Genomic DNA, 18,092 nt, shown 5'->3' with positions numbered 1-18,092 from the left:
AGAGGCTTCATCTGAAGTGCCCACAGAAAGCACTGCCTTTCCCAGCTCTGTCAGTCACTGGCCTCCCTGAGGACACCCAGCCTTCAGTCTGAAGGATTCGTGCTCACCATGGAATCACAGAATCATTAAGGTTGGGAAAGCTCTCTAAGACCATGGAGTCCAACCATTTATCCAGCACTACCAACGTGCCACTGAACCCTGTCCCCAGGTGCCACATCTACACACCTTTTAAATCCCTCCAGGCATGGTGACACCACCACTGCCCTGCACAGCCTGTTCTGATGCCTGACAAACCTTTCTGTAAGGAAATATCTTCCAACATCCAATCTAAACCTCCCCTGCCACAGCTTGAGGCCATTTCCTTTGGTGCTATCACTTTCTGCGTGGGAGAAGAGACAGCCCCCACCAGGCTGCACCCTCCTGTCAGGGAGCTGTAGAGAATGAGAAGGTGCCCCTTGAGCCTCCTTTTCTCCAGGCTGAGCCTCCCCAGCTCCCTCAGCTGCTCCTCACAAGCCCTGTGCTCCTGAGCCTTCCCCAGCTTCTCCCCTTATCAATAACACAGGCATTTTCAGGCTGACCTCCACTGCTATTTAAAGGTTTTCATTCACACAAGGAGAAAAAGGCAGCAGCTGATAAGCCATAATCCAGCTGTAACTTTCAGCACTGCAGTAATCAGCAGTGTGCTGGAAGAGCCTTCCAGGAACACCCTGTAACTGCTTTCCACAGAAGCCTTAGGATGATTTCCTTGCCCACAGTGGCATTCAATTGCTTCCAATCACCTCTCTATCTTCCAGATCATTGATAAGTACAGCTCTGAAGAGCAGGAGTGTTTGCCATGTGTCAGACAAGGATCATTGAAAATAAATCCCCCTGTGAAAGAGACCAGTATCCCCTATAAAAGGTTACCCCACTTTGGAAAGACACTCCAGGAGTTCAGACATTCATTCCCAGTTCAAGGAGAGAGATCCTGCTTGTTTGCTAAACAGCTCTGCTACCTTCTTTGCTCATGATTAAAGCAAAGCATATTTTTTCATATATAAGACAGACATAAATTACTCTTCTCTGCCAGGGCACAGAGCCTTGTGCTGGGTGAGAGCTCATCACCAGCAGAGGAAGTTCTGCAGTCACATTGGTGAAATTCACCTTGCAAGCAGATCAGTTTTGTACAACTACATGGGCCTGTTTCAGGGTAGATGTTTTAGATTCTTTATAGTCTTTAGATTCCCTTAACTGGAGGACCTCTACTGAGAATAGTGGGAGTTTAGACACCCATTAGTTCTCTATTCACTTACACACCCATGGTCTGCTCTCTACAAAGGACTGGAAGAGCAGAAGGGTGCAGGGATCATTTCACACTGAAGGAAAGACAGGGATTTTGTTTCCATGCTTCCCTCTAGAAGGAAGAAAGGAACCTCAAGATGTTAAACTCATCTTCTTGAAAGTGTTGTCACAGGAAAATAAAGATGACTTGGCCTTAATGGTATGTTCAGAAAAATGGAAGTTAAAAGTTACAAAGGTAAAAAGTTAAAAATCGGTTCTCCAGGTGTCTGTTGCAAGCAAAAGACAAGGTTTTGTTCCCTGTCCTGTTCTTGTTCATGTCCACTCATCTCTTGAAATACAGAAACATCTTTCCTGTTTCATAGAAACACAGCCAGAGAATGTTTTGGGTTGGAAGGGACCTTAAAGGTCATTTAATTTCAAAGCTCTGCCATGAGCAGGGACACTTTCCAGTGGATCAGGTTGCTCAGGGTCCATCCAATCTGGCCTTGAACATTTCCAGGGAAGGGGCACCCACAGCTTCTCTGGATGCCAGCTTGTTTACTCTGGTCACAGCTAAAATCTGGCCATCAGCCAGTCCACATGAGGGCAGAAAGTGAACTTGTCTTTTCTTTGAGCTGAAAATGTTGCAAACCAGGGTAGGAACATATGGGAAAAGAACAGAGGGATCAGAGAGCCCCAGCAAAACTGTGGCAAATAAGCTCCCTACAAAGAGGCAGAGTTGTCCTGATGTGAGGGAGCGTCAGTATGTGGCATTCACATTGTCTGAAAAATCCTTTCACCTAGGATTTTTCTCCTGGGAAGCTGAGATACCTCAGAGAAAAGGAAAACAATTCTTATCTCATTTGCTTCTCCTGTGTTTTGCGCATGTGGAATGTGTTTGAAGATTGTTTACCCACAGGTGATTGTTTCATTGGATTCTGCTGTGAATTGTTTTCACTCACTGGCCAATCAGGGTCAAGCCGTGTCAGGACTCTGGAAAGAGTCACAAGTTTTCATTATTATCTTTTTAGCATTTCGTAAGTATCCTTCCTGTATTCTTTAATATAATATAGTACAATAAAGTAATAAATTAGCCTTCCAGAACATGGAGTCAGATTCATCATTCCTGACTTTGTCAAGGCATTCCCTGCAAATACAATATCAGTACTTAGACATTGATCTGTCAGAGTTAGGCTGGGTCCAGCTGTGCTCCTTCTGGGGCTTTGGAATTTCAGATTAACCCACCAGCTGAGCCTCTTTGCACCACAGTGAGGGGTGCACAGAGACATCCCCACTGCCGCCTGCCTGCTCTAGCTCACTTGGCCATGCAGAATACCTGGAGCTATTTCTACAGCTGGGCTGATAGCCAAGATTCTTTTCCCCCTCTCTCTCTCTCCACTACTGTGGCTGGTGCTGGCAATGAATTCCAGAGAGATTCTCTGGGCTTTTCACATAAAGAGGTGTTTGAGGGATCAGGCTGTGGCGCACAACAAAATCCAGGGAGTAAACACAGTGGAGTAAAACACCAGATCCATGGAGCTGTGGAAGCTTTACACTGAAATGAGCTGCCTTTCCAGGGTTTGGACTATGTTTGTGTGAGCAGCCATGAGATACCAGTGATTCCAGGAGTTGCACAGAGTTTTTGAGTCAAAGCAACATTTCTTACCTCACTCAAAGTTTTTAAATAATTCAACTGAATGAATCATTTACTCTCAGCCAAATGAACATATTTTTTCTCATCAGAGATGCAAGGGTGTTCTGTCTTTCTGTTCTCTGAATATCAACACTGACCCATCTGAGATGACAGGCAATTTGAGTCAGACAGGAATCTCAACTCTCCCAATAGATCTACAAGAGAACAACAGGAAAACACAACGCAGTCAGGAGATTCAGTAAATTACCTTGCCGATGCACTTCCAGCTGGTCATGATTTGGTTATTTAACCTCAGTCTCTCCTTCCTCAGCCCATGCTGAAAGAAATGTGTGCCTCCTGCCTGCAGCCTGTCTACCCCATGGAGCGCGTGGGCACGGACAAGCTCTGTGTGCACCGCTCGTGTTTCTGCTGCCGCGTCTGCGGGAGGAAGCTGAGGTGAGTGGTCAGACTCTGCAGCATTTATTTCTAAGGGATGCCCAAGTAGTTCCCATCAAGTTTGTCCAAGGGTGATTCTGACAGAGCAGGACTCAAGAAATGAGGAAAAGGGCTGGGCAGTTTCCCTGATTCCATCTGCCTCTGCATCACTGGAGGCTGAAGTCTGCCCACCTCTGGATCAGGAATCTGCGTGGCTGGTGGTGCAAGGGTGAGCTGGAACTACAATAAATACTCACAGTTTGGGAATACTGACAGGAGATGTAGTTGGAAGAGTCATTTGGGTGCCTCCTATGTTCATAGAATCATAGAATCATTAAGGTTGGAAAAGGCCTCTAAGATCATTGAGTCCAACCATTTACCCAGCACTGTCCAGCACCAAATCATGTTCCCAAGCTTCACATCAAGCCAGGTAGGTTGGAAGGCACCTCTGGAAGCCTCCACCCAGCTTTCCCAGGCCCAAGGAGGGCAGGAGCTCAGGAACATGCCCAGGAAAGGTGTGAATGGCTTCAAGGCTGGAAGTTGCACAATCTCAGTTGAGGCCCCTTTTGAACATCTGACCACCAGTGAAAATGGCTTTTCTTGCATCTCATCACAATTCCCTGTGTTACAACTTGCTCCCATTGTCTCTCATCCTGTCACTGCCCCTCTCCAAGAGCACTCCAGCCCTGTCTTCTCTATAACCTCCCATAAAACAGACACACACAGCTGTGAGTTTCTCCCTCCTAACCTTCTCCTGGCTAACCCAGCTCTCAGCCTCTCCTCAGGTCCCTCACCACTTTAGTGGCTTTTTGCTGGATTCCTTCCAGTACAGCAATGTCCTTTTTGCTGTGAAGAGCCAAAACTGGATGAAGTATTCCAGAATCCTACAAAAGTCAAATATAGAAGAACATTCACTTTTCTTTGCCATGCAGCTCGGGACGATTGGCTTCCCTGTCCCCAGGGCACAAAGCTGACTTGTTTTAGCTTCTCAGTGGCTGAGACAGCCACCCCTGTGAGGCTGCTTGAAATCCTGCTGCCCCCAGCTCTGCAGACCCTTCCTCCCATCCTGCAGTTGTTGTACCATGGGAGCCCTGGCCACTTTTACCCAGAAGGCTCAGGCTGTGCATACAGGGGCAGAGATGAAGTGCTGGTGTGTAGCCTGGCTTGTAAATGAGAAGGGGATTGCACACAACCTGGGCTACAGCCCCCAGAGGTATTGCAAGGAAATGTTTAATTTTTCACGTTGTTTTGGTGTTTGAAAGAAAAATCAAACATATTCTGAGAAAGCCAAAACTCCTTTTGAAAGGTTTCATTCTTCAGCCCCCTCCCTCCCTCCCTCCCTTCCCCAGCGAGAAATGGCTTTGCTGAAAGCCTGTCCATCAGTGCCACAGCTCCCCTCCCTCACAGCCACTGACAGCTGTGCCAATGTGTGTTTTCCAGCTTGCAAAACTATGCTGCCCTCCACGGGGTGTTTTACTGCCAAGCCCACTACAAGCTGATGGCTGGGGCTGGAAGCAGAGGTCAGATGGAAAGTCTGGAGCACCACCAGGTTCAGCATGGACCACAGCCTCAAGACTGGTGTAACAGGGCCAAAAAGACTGAAACAAGAGAGAAACCCACATCCTTCAACACACAGTGTGACCTGCAGCTGGCTGAGCACAGGAACAGCAGGGCTGTCCTCGGAGGGAACAAGCCCAGAGTAGTCTGGCCACCTTCAGAACCAGCCTTGGCTGTAGGTGGGAAAACTGGGAATGGAGTGTGCTCCTGGAAAAAGCCTGCACTGAGCCTGCAAACCTACCAGGCTGCAGGCAGGATGGTGCTCAGGGATCAGGAGGGAGCAGTGGAGAAGGGAAGGTTCTTACCTGGAATCACCTACACCAAGGAAAGAGAGCAGGGGTGTTCCTGGCCCAAGAACAGAGAGCAGAGAGGCCCTGGAGAGGCTGGGGATGGCGATGGGGATGTGCCTGAAGGGAAGAGGGGTGGGAAGGTGTCCCAGAGAGTGGCTGCAATCCAGCAGGACCAAGCCCAGCTGAAGACAGGGCCTGCCTGTGCCTCCCTCCCTCCCATCCTGGAGCCTGTGAAAGCCCTGCCTGGTGCCTCACTGGCTCCCCACCCCACGCACCAAAGCACTAAACCCACCCCCAGGAGGTACCTGGGGGGCACAGGGGGCTGCACTCTCACTGCCACAGAGGTCCCAGTGACACAAAACAAGGTCTGTGGGTCACTGAGCACACCCAGTGAAGGAGGCACAATCACAGATGACAATCCCGAGCTGATCACAGCCACCCCAGATAGTGCAGGGGCCAAGCATCACCTTGGAGAGGCAATGAACAGCACACAGGCCACTCATGTGCCAGGAGAACCCAAAACCAGAAACACCACAAATACAGAGCTAAAGTATACAGCTGAGGATGCTGATCCCCCTGAAGATGAAGATGAAGAAGCCCATTCCCCCTCTGGAGTGCTGAGGACCTCTTCTGTATCTCCTGGTTCCCTGGAGCCAGGAGGGCCGAGTGTGTCACCTGAGATCTCTGAAATGTTGAATGAGAAATCAAAGGCAAACTCCAGAGAATTCCCTGGCAAACAGATGCCATTAACTTTGGGGAAAGCTCTGCAGCCATCCAGCAGAAGTGATTTGCCTGGAATTGAGAGCAAAGGGGCAGAATTTGAGAAGACAAAAGAAGAGAAACCAGTAAGTATGTCAGCTTCTCTGGAAGAGCCCAGTCCTGAGCATGCATCTCAGGAAAATGAAGCTGAAAAGAGCAGAGTCTCTTCAGCTGGTTGTCCAGACAGGACAGATGATCACAATGCATCTTTACAAGAAACAGAACCCAAGGACACGTGTGGCCCACTGGAAAGTGACACCCATGAGGGTATTTGGAGACATGATACCAAATCATCTGACAAGGATTTTCTAGCGTCAACAGACACACCTCTGAAAGGAACTTGTCCCCCTTGCCCCTCACATGATGAAGTCAACAAGCCCAAGTCAAAGGAATCCAGGGAAGTTCTTAGTGAAAACACCTTGCACATTTCAGAGCAACCAGCCAAGACATCAGAATATTCCAAACCAAATATGTCCTTGGACAAATGCAGAGCCCATCCAGTAGGTGAAGAAAAAGTGGATCTGAAACTTCCAGGGGAAAGCACTGTGCCTGTGTCACAGACTGGGGCCCAGAGCAAGGAGGCCAGAAGCAGCCAAGCCTGTAGAGAGACCCCAGGTAAAGGTTTCAGGCTTGGGAAAAACCCCTTCATTACCCTTTTTGGCTCTGAAGACAAAGGCAGAACTCCCAGGAAAGATGCAACAACCCTGAGGAAACCCACAAAACCCCAATCGGCCCTTGCCACTTTGTTTGGTCACTCCTCAGAGAAGAAGCAGAGCGCACCAGAAAAACCTGCAGGATCCTCAGAACCAGCAAATATTGATGGCAGGACAGAAAAGGCCCAGGGCCTCCTCAGCTCCTCCAGCCAAGCAAAGCAAAATGCCCCCAAGAATGATCAGCTGCCGCAGCCTGGAAAGGTGGAGGTGTTCCCTAAACACATCCAGGAGGGCTCTGGAGGATCCTCAGGCTCTGCTGATGTCCTGTTGTCAGCTCCCACGTCACATGGTGATAAATGTGAGAGAACTGAACTTGACATTCATGACCAAGAGTCTTTAAATAGCCAGGTTTGGCAGCAACATGACAGCTCTAGGTCCCCTCTCATGCCAGCACAGAAAAGTCAGAAAGAATCTGCAGGAAGCTCAAACCATGGACCAAACCCTCCACAGCTTCCTCCAGAGCTTGTGCCTGCAGCTGACAACAGCAAAAATCTCTCCAGGGAAGGGAATCACCAGGATGCTCATCTGCCAGGAACCCACAACCTGTTGAGCTTGGATGTCCAGGACACAGGGGCAGAGGATGGGATAGTTTTTTCACCAGGCAATTCAGAAGAGTTACCCAAGGATGCTGAGCTTCAGTTTGGCAACATGGATTTTCTGGGGGGCAGTAACTTGTTGTTTTCTGGACAAGATTTCCCCAGTTTAGCAAATGAAACTCCAAATTCAGATTTGCAAAACTCAGAGGCAGAAACTCCACCTTTCTTTGATCCAAATCCTTTTGATTTATTCCAGGAAATCTCATCAGAAACAAACACCTCACTAGAGCTCTGGGACACCTCCAGCCTCTCACTTCTTGATGGGCAGGATGAGATCAATATGAGAGACCTGGAAGGGATTCCGGGCTGTGAACTCCTGCTGCAGGTGGATCCACAACGCCAGGCTCCAAAGGCAGCAGAAGAAATGTTTGGAATGGGTCTCAGTGCTGAAGGCTCCACAGAAAAGCATCTCCCTGCACAGGATGACAATTGTCCCTCAACATACACGTTCAGCAGCTCTGCTTCTGAAACCTCTAATCAGGGTGTCCTTGATCATTTGCATGATGATTCCACCAAAACAGACCAGGAGGCTTCTGAAAAAATGAACAGGAGCAGAAAAACATCAGGAGACAAAGAAGATTATGACAGTCTGTCTTCTGAAGACTTGGAGATGTTGAATTATGACCTTTCAGAGAAGGAGTTCTTTATCTAGGTGAAAAAAAATTTATAAAAATCCACACAGCCCTACCTGCAGCACAAGTTTTCTGATACAGGACCAAAAGTGATTCTCGAAATCAGCTGTACAATGATAACCAAAGAAAAGTGAAATGAGTTGGCCAAGGTCAGAAGGGCAGAGGAGGGAAATGAACCCTAGTGTCCTGAAGTCTTGGGGTGTGGGGACATTGCTAAATCTGCTCTCCCTGTGCCCCTGAACTCTGCTCCTCCCTGAGTGCCCTTTGCATAAATATTACATAACATAGATGCTATAGGAGTTAACAATTATACTCATGATAAACAAGCTCACGAGAAACCCCAGAGGGCCAAAGCATGAACATGTGCATGCAGAAAAGGGTCATAAAGCATATCAGTTCACATGTTTTAATCAGCTGTCTATAAAAGAAAAAAGATAAAGGTGTTAAAATGATTAATTTTTAAAACAGAACAAAATGAAATGAAATGAACAAAATTAAATGAAATGAAAAAAATACAATACAATACAATACAATACAATAAAATAATGAAATACTCCAACAATCTCCCTGCCTCACCAATGCCAAAAGGAGGAATGAGAGGAGACACCATGATCCACACACAACAGGGTGAGCATGAAAACTTGAGCTTGTTGCAGAGAAGGCAGGACAGGGACATAATATCTCTGCCAGAGCAGATCTCCTTGGCCAAGTCATCCCACCAAAAGGCCAGAGATGCATTTAGGATACAAGGAATCTCTGGAAGATGTGGAGCTCAGCCTCCTTCTCAGGGAATGTCTCTGAATAACAGCAGGTCCACTCATCCAAGGATGTGGATGCAGAGCTGAGTGGTCTTTGGCTCTGTGGTGTGTGCAGGTGATAAATGCACAGCACTGGTGTGATTTTACACAACTTTAAGTAACATTTACTCTTCCTTTACTCTGAACACCACTAACCAGTGTGATCTCACTCTTCCACTGCAACTTAGGGGTGGTGCTTTCAAATAAAATATTTTTCTCCTTTACTGACTTTCATAAGCACAACAGAGCTATTCCCACTCCTGAAACACCAGTCCAGGTTGTGTGACCCAGGAGTGACTTTACTGGGGGCTCAGAGATACCATGGGCATTGAGAGTGAAAGACAAAGCATTGGAGAGCAGATCTGAAACGAGCAGGTTACCGATGTGTTCATGGCTCTGCAAAATGCACCCAGGAGCTCTGGTAAAACCAACTTTTGCCAAATTACACACAAAATGTCAGACACTGAGGGCAATGCAGCTAGCCAGTTTGCCAGGAAAAACGCAAAAAGCCACTCAGGGGGTCTACCCAGGAAGCAGCTCAGATGTGCAGCAGAAATCAGGTCAATCTGCTTTTCAAGTGACATCAAAACCTCAGGCAAAGCCAATCTGGTGTCATTTCCCAAATCCTGTGTGCTCTGAATGTCTGTGTGTGTAACCTGCTCTTTTCCCTGAGGGTACTCTCTAAGCCAGGTCTATTTTAGGATTATCCAAAGAAATTATAGTTTAGATCTAGTTTTATGACTAACCAGGGTTTCTACACATGAAAACAGAGAGCCTGGGACACAGCTGTCAAGAGCACGTCTGTTGGACTACCAGACATATGTTCTGCCCCAGAGGGGAAGTGCTCTTCTGCCTCTCTTACATATCTCTGTCTCCAGGATGCGCTCTGTAGTCATTAAACCATTAATGGGAGCAGCAAATTTACTCTGTTTGCATCCCCACCCCCAGCAAAATTAACCCTCATTTGTAGAATCCCAGCTTCATGCCTCAGACACAAACCTTGTGCTGCAGCACAGCTGCCTTCAGGAGGCCTTGTGACACTTCTCAGGCTGGAGAAGGACAAGATGTCCCTACACCATCCCCAAGAGTGACAGTGCTCTGGCACCTTTGATCTCTTCTCTAGAGCAGGGAGGGAATGGCTGGTGACAAAGTGCAGCCTGGAGCACTGCACTGCATCATCAGAATGGACTGGTGTGCCAGTGCAGGTGCTCATTTTATCACACTGGATTAGGGCTTTAGTGCTCACACAGTTTAAACATTAATATTTGCCTATTTAAGCCACAGGCACCGGCGCAGCCTGGCCACAGAGGTGCTGCCATGGCTGAGTTTGGGGACCTTCTAAGGGCTCTGGGGGAGTTTGGGCTCTATCAGAAACTGCTGATCCTGCTCCTCTCCCTCCCACTACTTCTCAACCCTTTCCAAATGGTTGGCCAAGTGTTCATGGTGGTGGAAGTGCCTCACCACTGTGACACCAGCTGGATCCGCGCCGTCGGCCCCAACCTGACGCAGGAAGAGCAGCTGAACCTCACCCTGCCCCGGGGCCCCGACGGGCACTTTGAGCAGTGCTCCATGTTCTCCCCGGTGGACTGGGACCTGGATTCCATCCTGGCCTATGGACTCAACCACACTGAGAAGTGCAGCAGTGGCTGGGTGTACCCCTTAGAGCAGCCACCGTCCCTGCTGACCGAGGTCTGTACTGCTGCTGGATGTGCTGGGCTGTGGAAGGGATGGGAATATCCTGGGCTGTGCTTTGGTCAGACAGCGCCAGCTGTGGTGCAGAAGAGCTGTGGGTGTGACTTTCAGAATAGTCTTTACCAAAAGTTCTTCAGCCTTATTCCCTTCCCTCTGTGGTCCTCCAGCTTTCTTTAGTCAAAAGTTCTTCAGTCTTATTCCCTTCTCTCTGTGGTTCTCCAGCTTTCTTTAGTCAAAAGTTCTTCAGCCTTATTCCCTTCCCTCTATGGTTCTCCAGATTTCTTTAGTCAAAAGTTCTTCAGCCTTATTCCCTTCCGTCTATGGTTATCCAGCTTTCTTTCTGCAACTCTAAAATGCCTGAATGGTATTATATCAGTGGTTCCAGTTGTTTCTCCACTGTAAATGTCTGGATCTGCACATTCCAGGGATCAATTTTCAGTTTAATGTTGGGCACTTTTGTAGACATTTCACCTGGGTACAAAACAAGAGAAGTGCAATGCGCCAATATTAACCATGACTACAAGTCTCATTGCCTTCTGGGAGGGGATGGAATCTCCTGCCCTGTGCTTTGGCCAGCCAGTGCCACCTGTGGGGCAGTCAGGGTGAGATTTACTGCAGGGCTTTGCCTCCATCACACAGATGGCAGCTGGAATCCCTGGGAGCTCGTTGCAGCGAGGCCATGGTAGGGATGCCTGGGGAGGGCACAGGCAGGGACTCTGTGGGTGTGTGAGTCCAGCACATGTTCTGCCCATTATCTGTCCCTTTTCCGCTCTCCAGACCCTTGACTTCATGATGGATCTGCCCAGAGGGACATTTGGGCATCCCTGCCACAGTATGCCCTGCTCTTCTGCCTGCTTCTACTCACATCATCCCCTCTGTGAAAGACATTTACCTTCCAAGTGCTTCTCATTGATATTTCTTGGGCCTCCAGGAACCTTCAGTAAGGCAACAAGACATGCCAGGTCCCATACAGTTGAGCAAAAGCCTTGCTTATCAGCATCCTCAACTTCTCCATTCTGCCTCATCTCCCACCTTCTAGTTTACATGATAGCAGTCTTTAAACGGTTGTACTTGATGTTATTAGAGGTCTTTTCCAACCTAAATGATTCCATGACTCTGTGATTCTCCCTCTGTGGACCTTTGCTCCTTTCTCACTTTCCCTCATTCCTCCTCCCTCCTTTCCTACCTGCCAGCTCCAGCACTTTCTCACAAGTACCTTCCATGGAGCTGCGACAGAGGAGAAAGTCCAGCCTCTGGCATTTGCAAAACCTCCTTGGTGTCCCTGGAGCACCAAGTCCATTTCAGACAAGGCTTCTCTGCAGGTGTCAGCAGCTGCATCCCTTCCCATTCCTCCTTTATCAGTAAAAAGCACTGCTCTCCTCCTCTTTCTACCCTGCCCCGCCTTTTCAGCCAGACAAGAAAGCTGATACAGCTCTCACCCCAAGGCCACACTTTAAATAAAAGCTGACAACCAGAATGCTCCCTCAGGGACCATTGGGCTGCAGGGGAATCCTGCAGATGCCAGCACCCAGCAGATGGGCACCAGTCCCACCATTGATTTGTGCCCTAAGCGCTCTCCATCAAGGGCTCAAGCCCTCCTGAGGGCTTCTCTGCTCCCAGGGGCTGGAGCAAGAGCTCAGGCACCCAAATCCTGCATCCACCACCAACCAGAAAGGCTGCCTAAGCCCAGAGAGCAGCTGGAGTCTGTCCAAAGCAACAGCTTCTGTGTTTTCCTTCCTCCAGTTTGACCTGGTGTGTGACAGGGCGGTGCTGAATGACGTCTCCCAGTCCATCTACATGGCTGGGCTTCTCATTGGAGCCATGATCTTTGGGATGCTAAGTGACAGGTGAGGAAACACACTTCCTTCCCAGAGACACTGCCCAGCACCCAGGGACAGCCCAGATCAGGGGGCAGACAGTCCATGCACTGAACCTTCACAGGATGCAATCCCCCTGCCTGAGATTGGGCATCCGGGCCCACCTGAGACATCTGGAAATGTCTGAGGGTTGAAAAGAGAGGCAGATACAGCCTTGTTGGGGCGTTCTTCAGGAATCACAAGTTTAGGCCCTGCTGGTGTCTCAGGCTTTGCCAGAACCATGATGGGTCAGCACTGGAGACACTGATTTTTCTGCACATTGTTTCTTGGGGTGTAAAGAGGAGCTTTGTTCACACAGATGTCAAATCTCCCCTGGTTCTCAAATCACTTTGCATCCCTCCTGGGCTCTTCCCTCTCCCCCTGGGGTCTCTCCAGGTACTGACTGGGTCTTCCCTCTCCTTCCACAGGATAGGCAGGCGGCCAGTCTTTCTCACCTGCATCCTCCTGCAGGGCGTGTTTGGCCTGGGAACTGCCTTTGTGCCCCATTTCTATGTGTTCATGGCCTTCAGGTGTGTGGTGGGAGCTGCCGTGTCAGGAATTATGATTGCAGTCGTGTCGCTGGGTGAGTGGGACGCCCTTGCCCTGAGGCAGCAGACTTGGCCTCGCAAGATACAAGATCTTGTATCACAGGATACAATAACAAAAGAGAGCCCAAAATAAACCCTGAACCTTGGTTTTCCCTTTCAGCTACAGAATGGGTTGGTGTCTCCCACCGGACAAAGGCACTGCTCGTCACTCACACAGCTTTTGCCATCGGGCAGATGTCGGTGGCTGGTTTGAGTTATGGGATTCGCAACTGGAGGCTGCTGGAGATTGCAGGATCTGCTCCTATGTTTGCCCTTTTCTTCTACATCTGGTAAGGAGGAGAAGGGCAGAGCTTCTGGAAGACACAATCCCAGGGGTTTTAGCTGGTCACAGTGACCCCAAGATGTGTTAGAAAGTCTCTTTTCCCTGCCCGGTGGTCAAAGAAGGAGTCAGAGCTCTTCATTTCTCGGTCTCAAGGCTGTTTATTGTTTCTTATCTATAAAATTCTTTCTCCTGACCTGCTGAGGTCCACTCAGCAGAACAGACAGAGGCACTCTGCCTGCTCCCAGGGCAGTGTTATCTTTTTATACTAAAAACTACATATACAATATTTACAATTACTTTCCCATACCTATCACCTGTGTTAGACAGTGAGCTTCTACTCTAAACCAATCTAAAAGTGCCAACATCACAGCAGAAGATGGAGGCCAAGGAGAAGAAGGAGAAGGGCTGGACACACCCAGATTCCTCCATCTTGCCCCCTAAACCCCCATTCTAAAAATCCAAAAAATCTATTTTTCCAACCCGCGACAAATAATTATTATTCTACATGGACTCTGAGCCTTCCTTCTTCCTTTCAGCTACAGAATGGATCGGTGTCTCCTCCCGGCCAAATGCAGTGCTCACTTCTCACTGCTGCTTTGCCATCGGCCAGATGATTTTGGCTGGTTTGAGTTACGGGATTCACAACTGGAGGCTGCTGGAGATTGCAGGATCTGCTCCTCTATTTGCCTTTTTCTTCTGCATGGGGTAAGCAGGATATGGACAGAGCTCCTGCAGACGTGACAGCAGTGTGAGGGTGTGAGTGAGGAGGAGGCAGCAGCTCAGAACCAAGCTGGGACTTTCCCATCGGAGTGCAGGTGCTGGAGGAGCTGCTGCAGAGCTCAGCACATCTCCCTGGGCACTGCACTGCTGAGAGCAGCAGCTGCTCTGCTTCAGCTTTCCAAATGTGACCTTTGGAGCCTAAATTCAGGGTGTTTAGACCCATTGATCCCACGGGCCATTCACTTTAGAGTTGGGCTTGATGATCCTTGTGGGTCCCTTCCAATGCTGAAGGTTCTGTGGTTCCAGGATCTGATTCTGTGATGATTCCAAGGCTGGCTGGACATGGTCCCAGAGAAAGGGGCTGTGGGGGATCTCAGCAGGACACAGCAGCATGTGCTGGCCTCCTCTCCTGGCAGGGTGCTCCCAGAGTCAGCTCGCTGGCTGGTGACCAAGGGCAGAATCGAGGAAGCCAAGAAGCTGCTGCAGAAGGCGGCAGCCGCCAACAAGCGCAGCCTCCCACCAGAGCTCCTGGAGCAGGTACTGGGGGGTCCTGGCCTCAGACACTGCCCTGGGCCTGGCAGCAGCCCCTGGGGCTCAGCTCATCCCAGAAACATCTCTGCATTCCCACTGGGGCTGCTCTGGCCATGGGCTCTGGGGGACTCCGGCTCCAGCTGAGTTCCACAGGGACCAGGTCAGGGAAGAGGCCCAGCCTCTGCTGAGGCTCAGCCTGGAGCTCTCTGGGGTCCCCCTGGGCATGTGGGAAGGACTGAAATGCTTCCCTGGCTTTTCTCCTCTGAGGATTCCAGGAGTGTGAGTGATGAGCACAGAGCCTCTCTCTTTAGCCTGCGGGTTTCCATGCAGAAATGCCTGAAGGGCAGTTCCCTCCTTGCCCACCCCAGAGCACTGGGGTCACAGACCTGTCCCAGTGATGCTTCCCATGGTCTGCAAGTGGAAAAGGAGCTGGACATGGGTTTCCTTTTCCTGCTCTGACTCTTTGTCTTTCTGTGTTTTGAAGTTGAAGCCTGAGAAACAGGTCAAGTCTGGAAGTTTCCTGGATCTCTTCAGGACAAAGGACCTGCTGAAGGTGACTTTAATCATGTCATGTGTCTGGTAAGACATTCCCTGGTCCCCTCTGTTAAAACTAGTAGGTGAAAGAGAAGAACTTGATGGCTGACAGGAACTGTAAATTAAAGTGATTTTTCTTGTAGTATACATGTGAGTGTCTTGATCTGCTGTCATTCTACCTCCACATACTGGACCAGATTTACCATGGCTGGGCATGGGAGGTAGATGATTTTCCATGATACTCTGGGTTTTGTTAGAAAGGCTTGAGTAATTCCAGCTTTGGCAATCCCTGGGCCCTGGAGGAGTTTTGTGCTTAACTAGAAGCTTTGGGTTCAGTCTCGAATTTGCTGACCATATGAGATCCATTCTGCTTCATCTCCTGCAACTATGACCTATACAACTGTCAAAGGTGCTGCCTAGAACATAAACAGAGACTGTTAGGAATATAAATAAGTTGCATGTGTTCTAACCTTTCTAATTTTTGGTTATAAACCCCCTGAAAACCATCTGGTGACACATTATATTCTGCTTTACTTGAATTTCAGGTTTGCAGACAGCATTGTGTACTATGGGCTGAGCCTCAGCGTGACAGATTTTGGTCTGGACATCTACCTGACACAGCTGGCCTTTGGGGCAGTGGAGCTTCCAGCTCGAATTTCCTGCATTTTCCTGCTGGAGTGGTTTGGGAGGAAGAAAGTGCAGGGCATTCTCCTGCTGCTGGCTGGCCTCGTATGTCTCATCCTCACTGGCATCCCTGAAGGTGAGCCTTCCCAGCCTGTGAGCAGAGCTGGGCAGGGCCCTGCACATCCCTACCCCTGTTCAGAGCCATCCTCCCACCCTGGCAGACCCACGCTCACTCCCACAGGCTCAGCTGCCCCCACTGCCACAGCCCCCAGGCTGCTTCATCCCCAGCATTCTGGCTTCCCTCACCTTGGGTTCCTTCTCCCTCAGGGCTGTGCTGGTTCTCCCACAGCTCCTGGCCCTTGGCAGGCAGTGTCCATTACCCACCACCCACTGGACACCACCACCTCCTGGCAGAAAGCTATAGCAGAAGAAGTGCTTTAGAATCCACCATGTCTCCCTTTCTTAGATGAAGATAAAAGCCAAATGCCCACTCCCCCTCATCAGTTTGCATCTGTTTGTGCCCCAGTCCATACCCCACCCTGCTACTGTGCCAGGGCTGTGAGTGAGACTGCAGGTAACGGTGGGGTTTCCCAATGCTTTCCAGGTCAGGGACATGGCATTTCCAACTAAGCACTCCCCAAACACCTGTGCTGGCTCAGCAGCTCGCTTCAGTTGCAATCTAGAAAATGCCCAAGGCTTCATGAGAAATCTGGGTTCTCTTTGCCAGAGGGTATTTTCCAGGTAAGGCTATGCTGGGGATCATTTCCAATGGGTTAGGTGGTAGCTTTGCTTAGCAAGTCCATTAGAAAGGGCTGTCCCAAGAAATGCCGCTGCAGAAAGCTCTGGTCCCAAGGGAACCATCCCTCTGGAGGTTACAGTGGTTGTTTCTCCTCCTCCCCTCAGACCAGCCTGTGGTAATCACTGTCCTGGCCATCATTGGCAAGTTCACAGCCACAGCTGCTTTCTCCACCTCCTACGTCTACGCCGCTGAGCTCTTCCCCACCATCCTCAGGTGAGATGTCCCCACACATCAGAGCTTCCTTCTGCCATGGCTGGAAGTGGCCATGGGGCCACATTCAGTGCAGGAGTGTTGACCCCTTGTAAGAGCATCAGGGGGTAGGATGGTCAGAATGGACGGAGACGAGAGATCTCTGAAGCCAGGTTGTGGAACTTGGGGTTCATTGCAAAGGGCCTGGGTGCAGGGCCCTGCTGGGAGCTGCCAAACACAGCTCAGAGTAGGCCCGAGAGAAGAGAGGGGCAGAGAGGATGAGAGGGAGACAGGATGAGAGGGTAGAGGGTAAGAGAGTAAAAGGGTAAGAGAGTAAAGGGTAAGAGAGCGAAGTTCCCGTTACAATACCATAAATCTTCTTCTGTGCTGAATATTCTAATTCTCACTAACCAATCTAGTGCAAGATACAAATCCTATAGCGTTTACATACAGCTTATAAGAATCACTACATTACCATACTGTGTTACATTTTAAACCCTAAAAACTCCTCTTTGGGCCCCTTCTGCCAAGCTAGTGGGGTCTGCTCTGACCCTTGGGCCTGTCTGCAAGCAGAGGGTATTGTTTCATCAAAAGGGGATTACCTTCAGCTGACCACACCATTGTCTTCCAGTTGTTCAGTAACTGAGGTATCTCAAAGCTTGCTTTCATTTCAATCTCCCTTACAGTTTCTATATTCTCAAAATCTTTTGACAGGCAATCATATTTATAAGCCTTTCCTGTTTCATCTTCCCCAACACCCCTGCCCTCCCTGTGCCCCTCTCTCCCACAGGCAGACAGGTGTGGGGCTGTGCTCGACCATGGCACGGGTGGCCGGGATCCTGGCCCCGCTGATCATCCCCCTGGCCCGGTACCACCGGGCCATCCCCAAAGCCATCTTTGGGAGCATCCCTGTGCTGGTGGCCCTCTTCTGCATCCTGCTGCCTGAGACCCGCGGCGTTGACCTGCCAGATGACACAGGGAACAAAGAACCTCCAGATGAGGTGGGTACAGGAAACTGAATTTAAGGGAAAAATATCCAAAACAGCAAATTTAACGCAAAGAGAGAATGTCAGAATCAGGGATGAATACAGTCTCATCTCCTCCTCTTTCCTTCTTATCTTCAGGAGCAGAAAACCGAAGTGTCTCTCTGAGACAACAGAGATGATGACAAAGACTTGGAGAAGGATGTCTGCAGATGCTCAGAGAGCAAGCTATGATGGGACAGGCACCACTAACAGTCTAGTCTGAGTCCATCATTACTGAAGCAGACCAGGGAGGCATTGCTGCCTGGAAACTGGTCTTTCAGATGATGAACATAATATCCATGGTCACAGGGAGAGGAGAGCTATGTCATTCTGCCTTTGGCACTTCCAAGTGTCCCTGAAACCCAGTTTGGTCATGCTTGGCTGGCCTCCTAACATGTTCCCCAGTCCTTGGCAAGCTGGTACCTGTGGAACCATCCCTGTCGTGTTTTACAGCAGTAAAAATCACTGTTGCGGTAAAGACACGTTTCTTCATCCACCATAGCCAATACTTATCCTTCATAGCTCACATTCATATGGTTTTCTAAAGGCATGCTGTTTAATTCTAATTGGTTAGTAATTT

The 18,092-nt window shown here is 49.4% G+C and overlaps 1 protein-coding gene across 1 annotated transcript; it reads left to right on the top strand.

Moving 5' to 3' along the window:
* Positions 1-9,989: 9,989 nt before the first annotated feature.
* Positions 9,990-17,724, top strand: LOC102044745 (solute carrier family 22 member 13-like). The gene is made up of 10 exons (XM_014308362.2): positions 9,990-10,361; positions 12,108-12,211; positions 12,649-12,803; positions 12,929-13,097; positions 14,227-14,347; positions 14,826-14,920; positions 15,421-15,635; positions 16,403-16,511; positions 17,278-17,488; positions 17,612-17,724. The coding sequence occupies exons 1-10, from the start codon at positions 9,990-9,992 to the stop codon at positions 17,636-17,638; spliced, it is 1,578 nt and encodes a 525-aa protein (XP_014163837.2). The 3' UTR covers positions 17,639-17,724.
* The last annotated feature ends 368 nt before the right edge of the window (positions 17,725-18,092 follow it).

The sequence above is a fragment of the Geospiza fortis genome, unplaced genomic scaffold (genome assembly GCF_000277835.1).
Source record: "Geospiza fortis unplaced genomic scaffold, GeoFor_1.0 scaffold182, whole genome shotgun sequence".
In the NCBI taxonomy this organism is placed as follows: domain Eukaryota; kingdom Metazoa; phylum Chordata; class Aves; order Passeriformes; family Thraupidae; genus Geospiza; species Geospiza fortis.
The sequence above is the reverse complement of the archived record's forward strand: the minus strand, read 5'-3'. Positions and strand labels throughout refer to the sequence as shown.

Coding starts and splice junctions, on each gene's coding strand:
- LOC102044745 (XM_014308362.2), top strand. CDS start 9,990: ATGGCTGAGTTTGGGGACCTTCTAAGGGCTCTGGGGGAGTTTGGGCTC. Junction 12,212..12,648: donor TTTGGGATGCTAAGTGACAG/GTGAGGAAACAC, acceptor CTCCTTCCACAG/GATAGGCAGGCGGCCAGTCT. Junction 17,489..17,611: donor ACAAAGAACCTCCAGATGAG/GTGGGTACAGGA, acceptor TCTTATCTTCAG/GAGCAGAAAACCGAAGTGTC.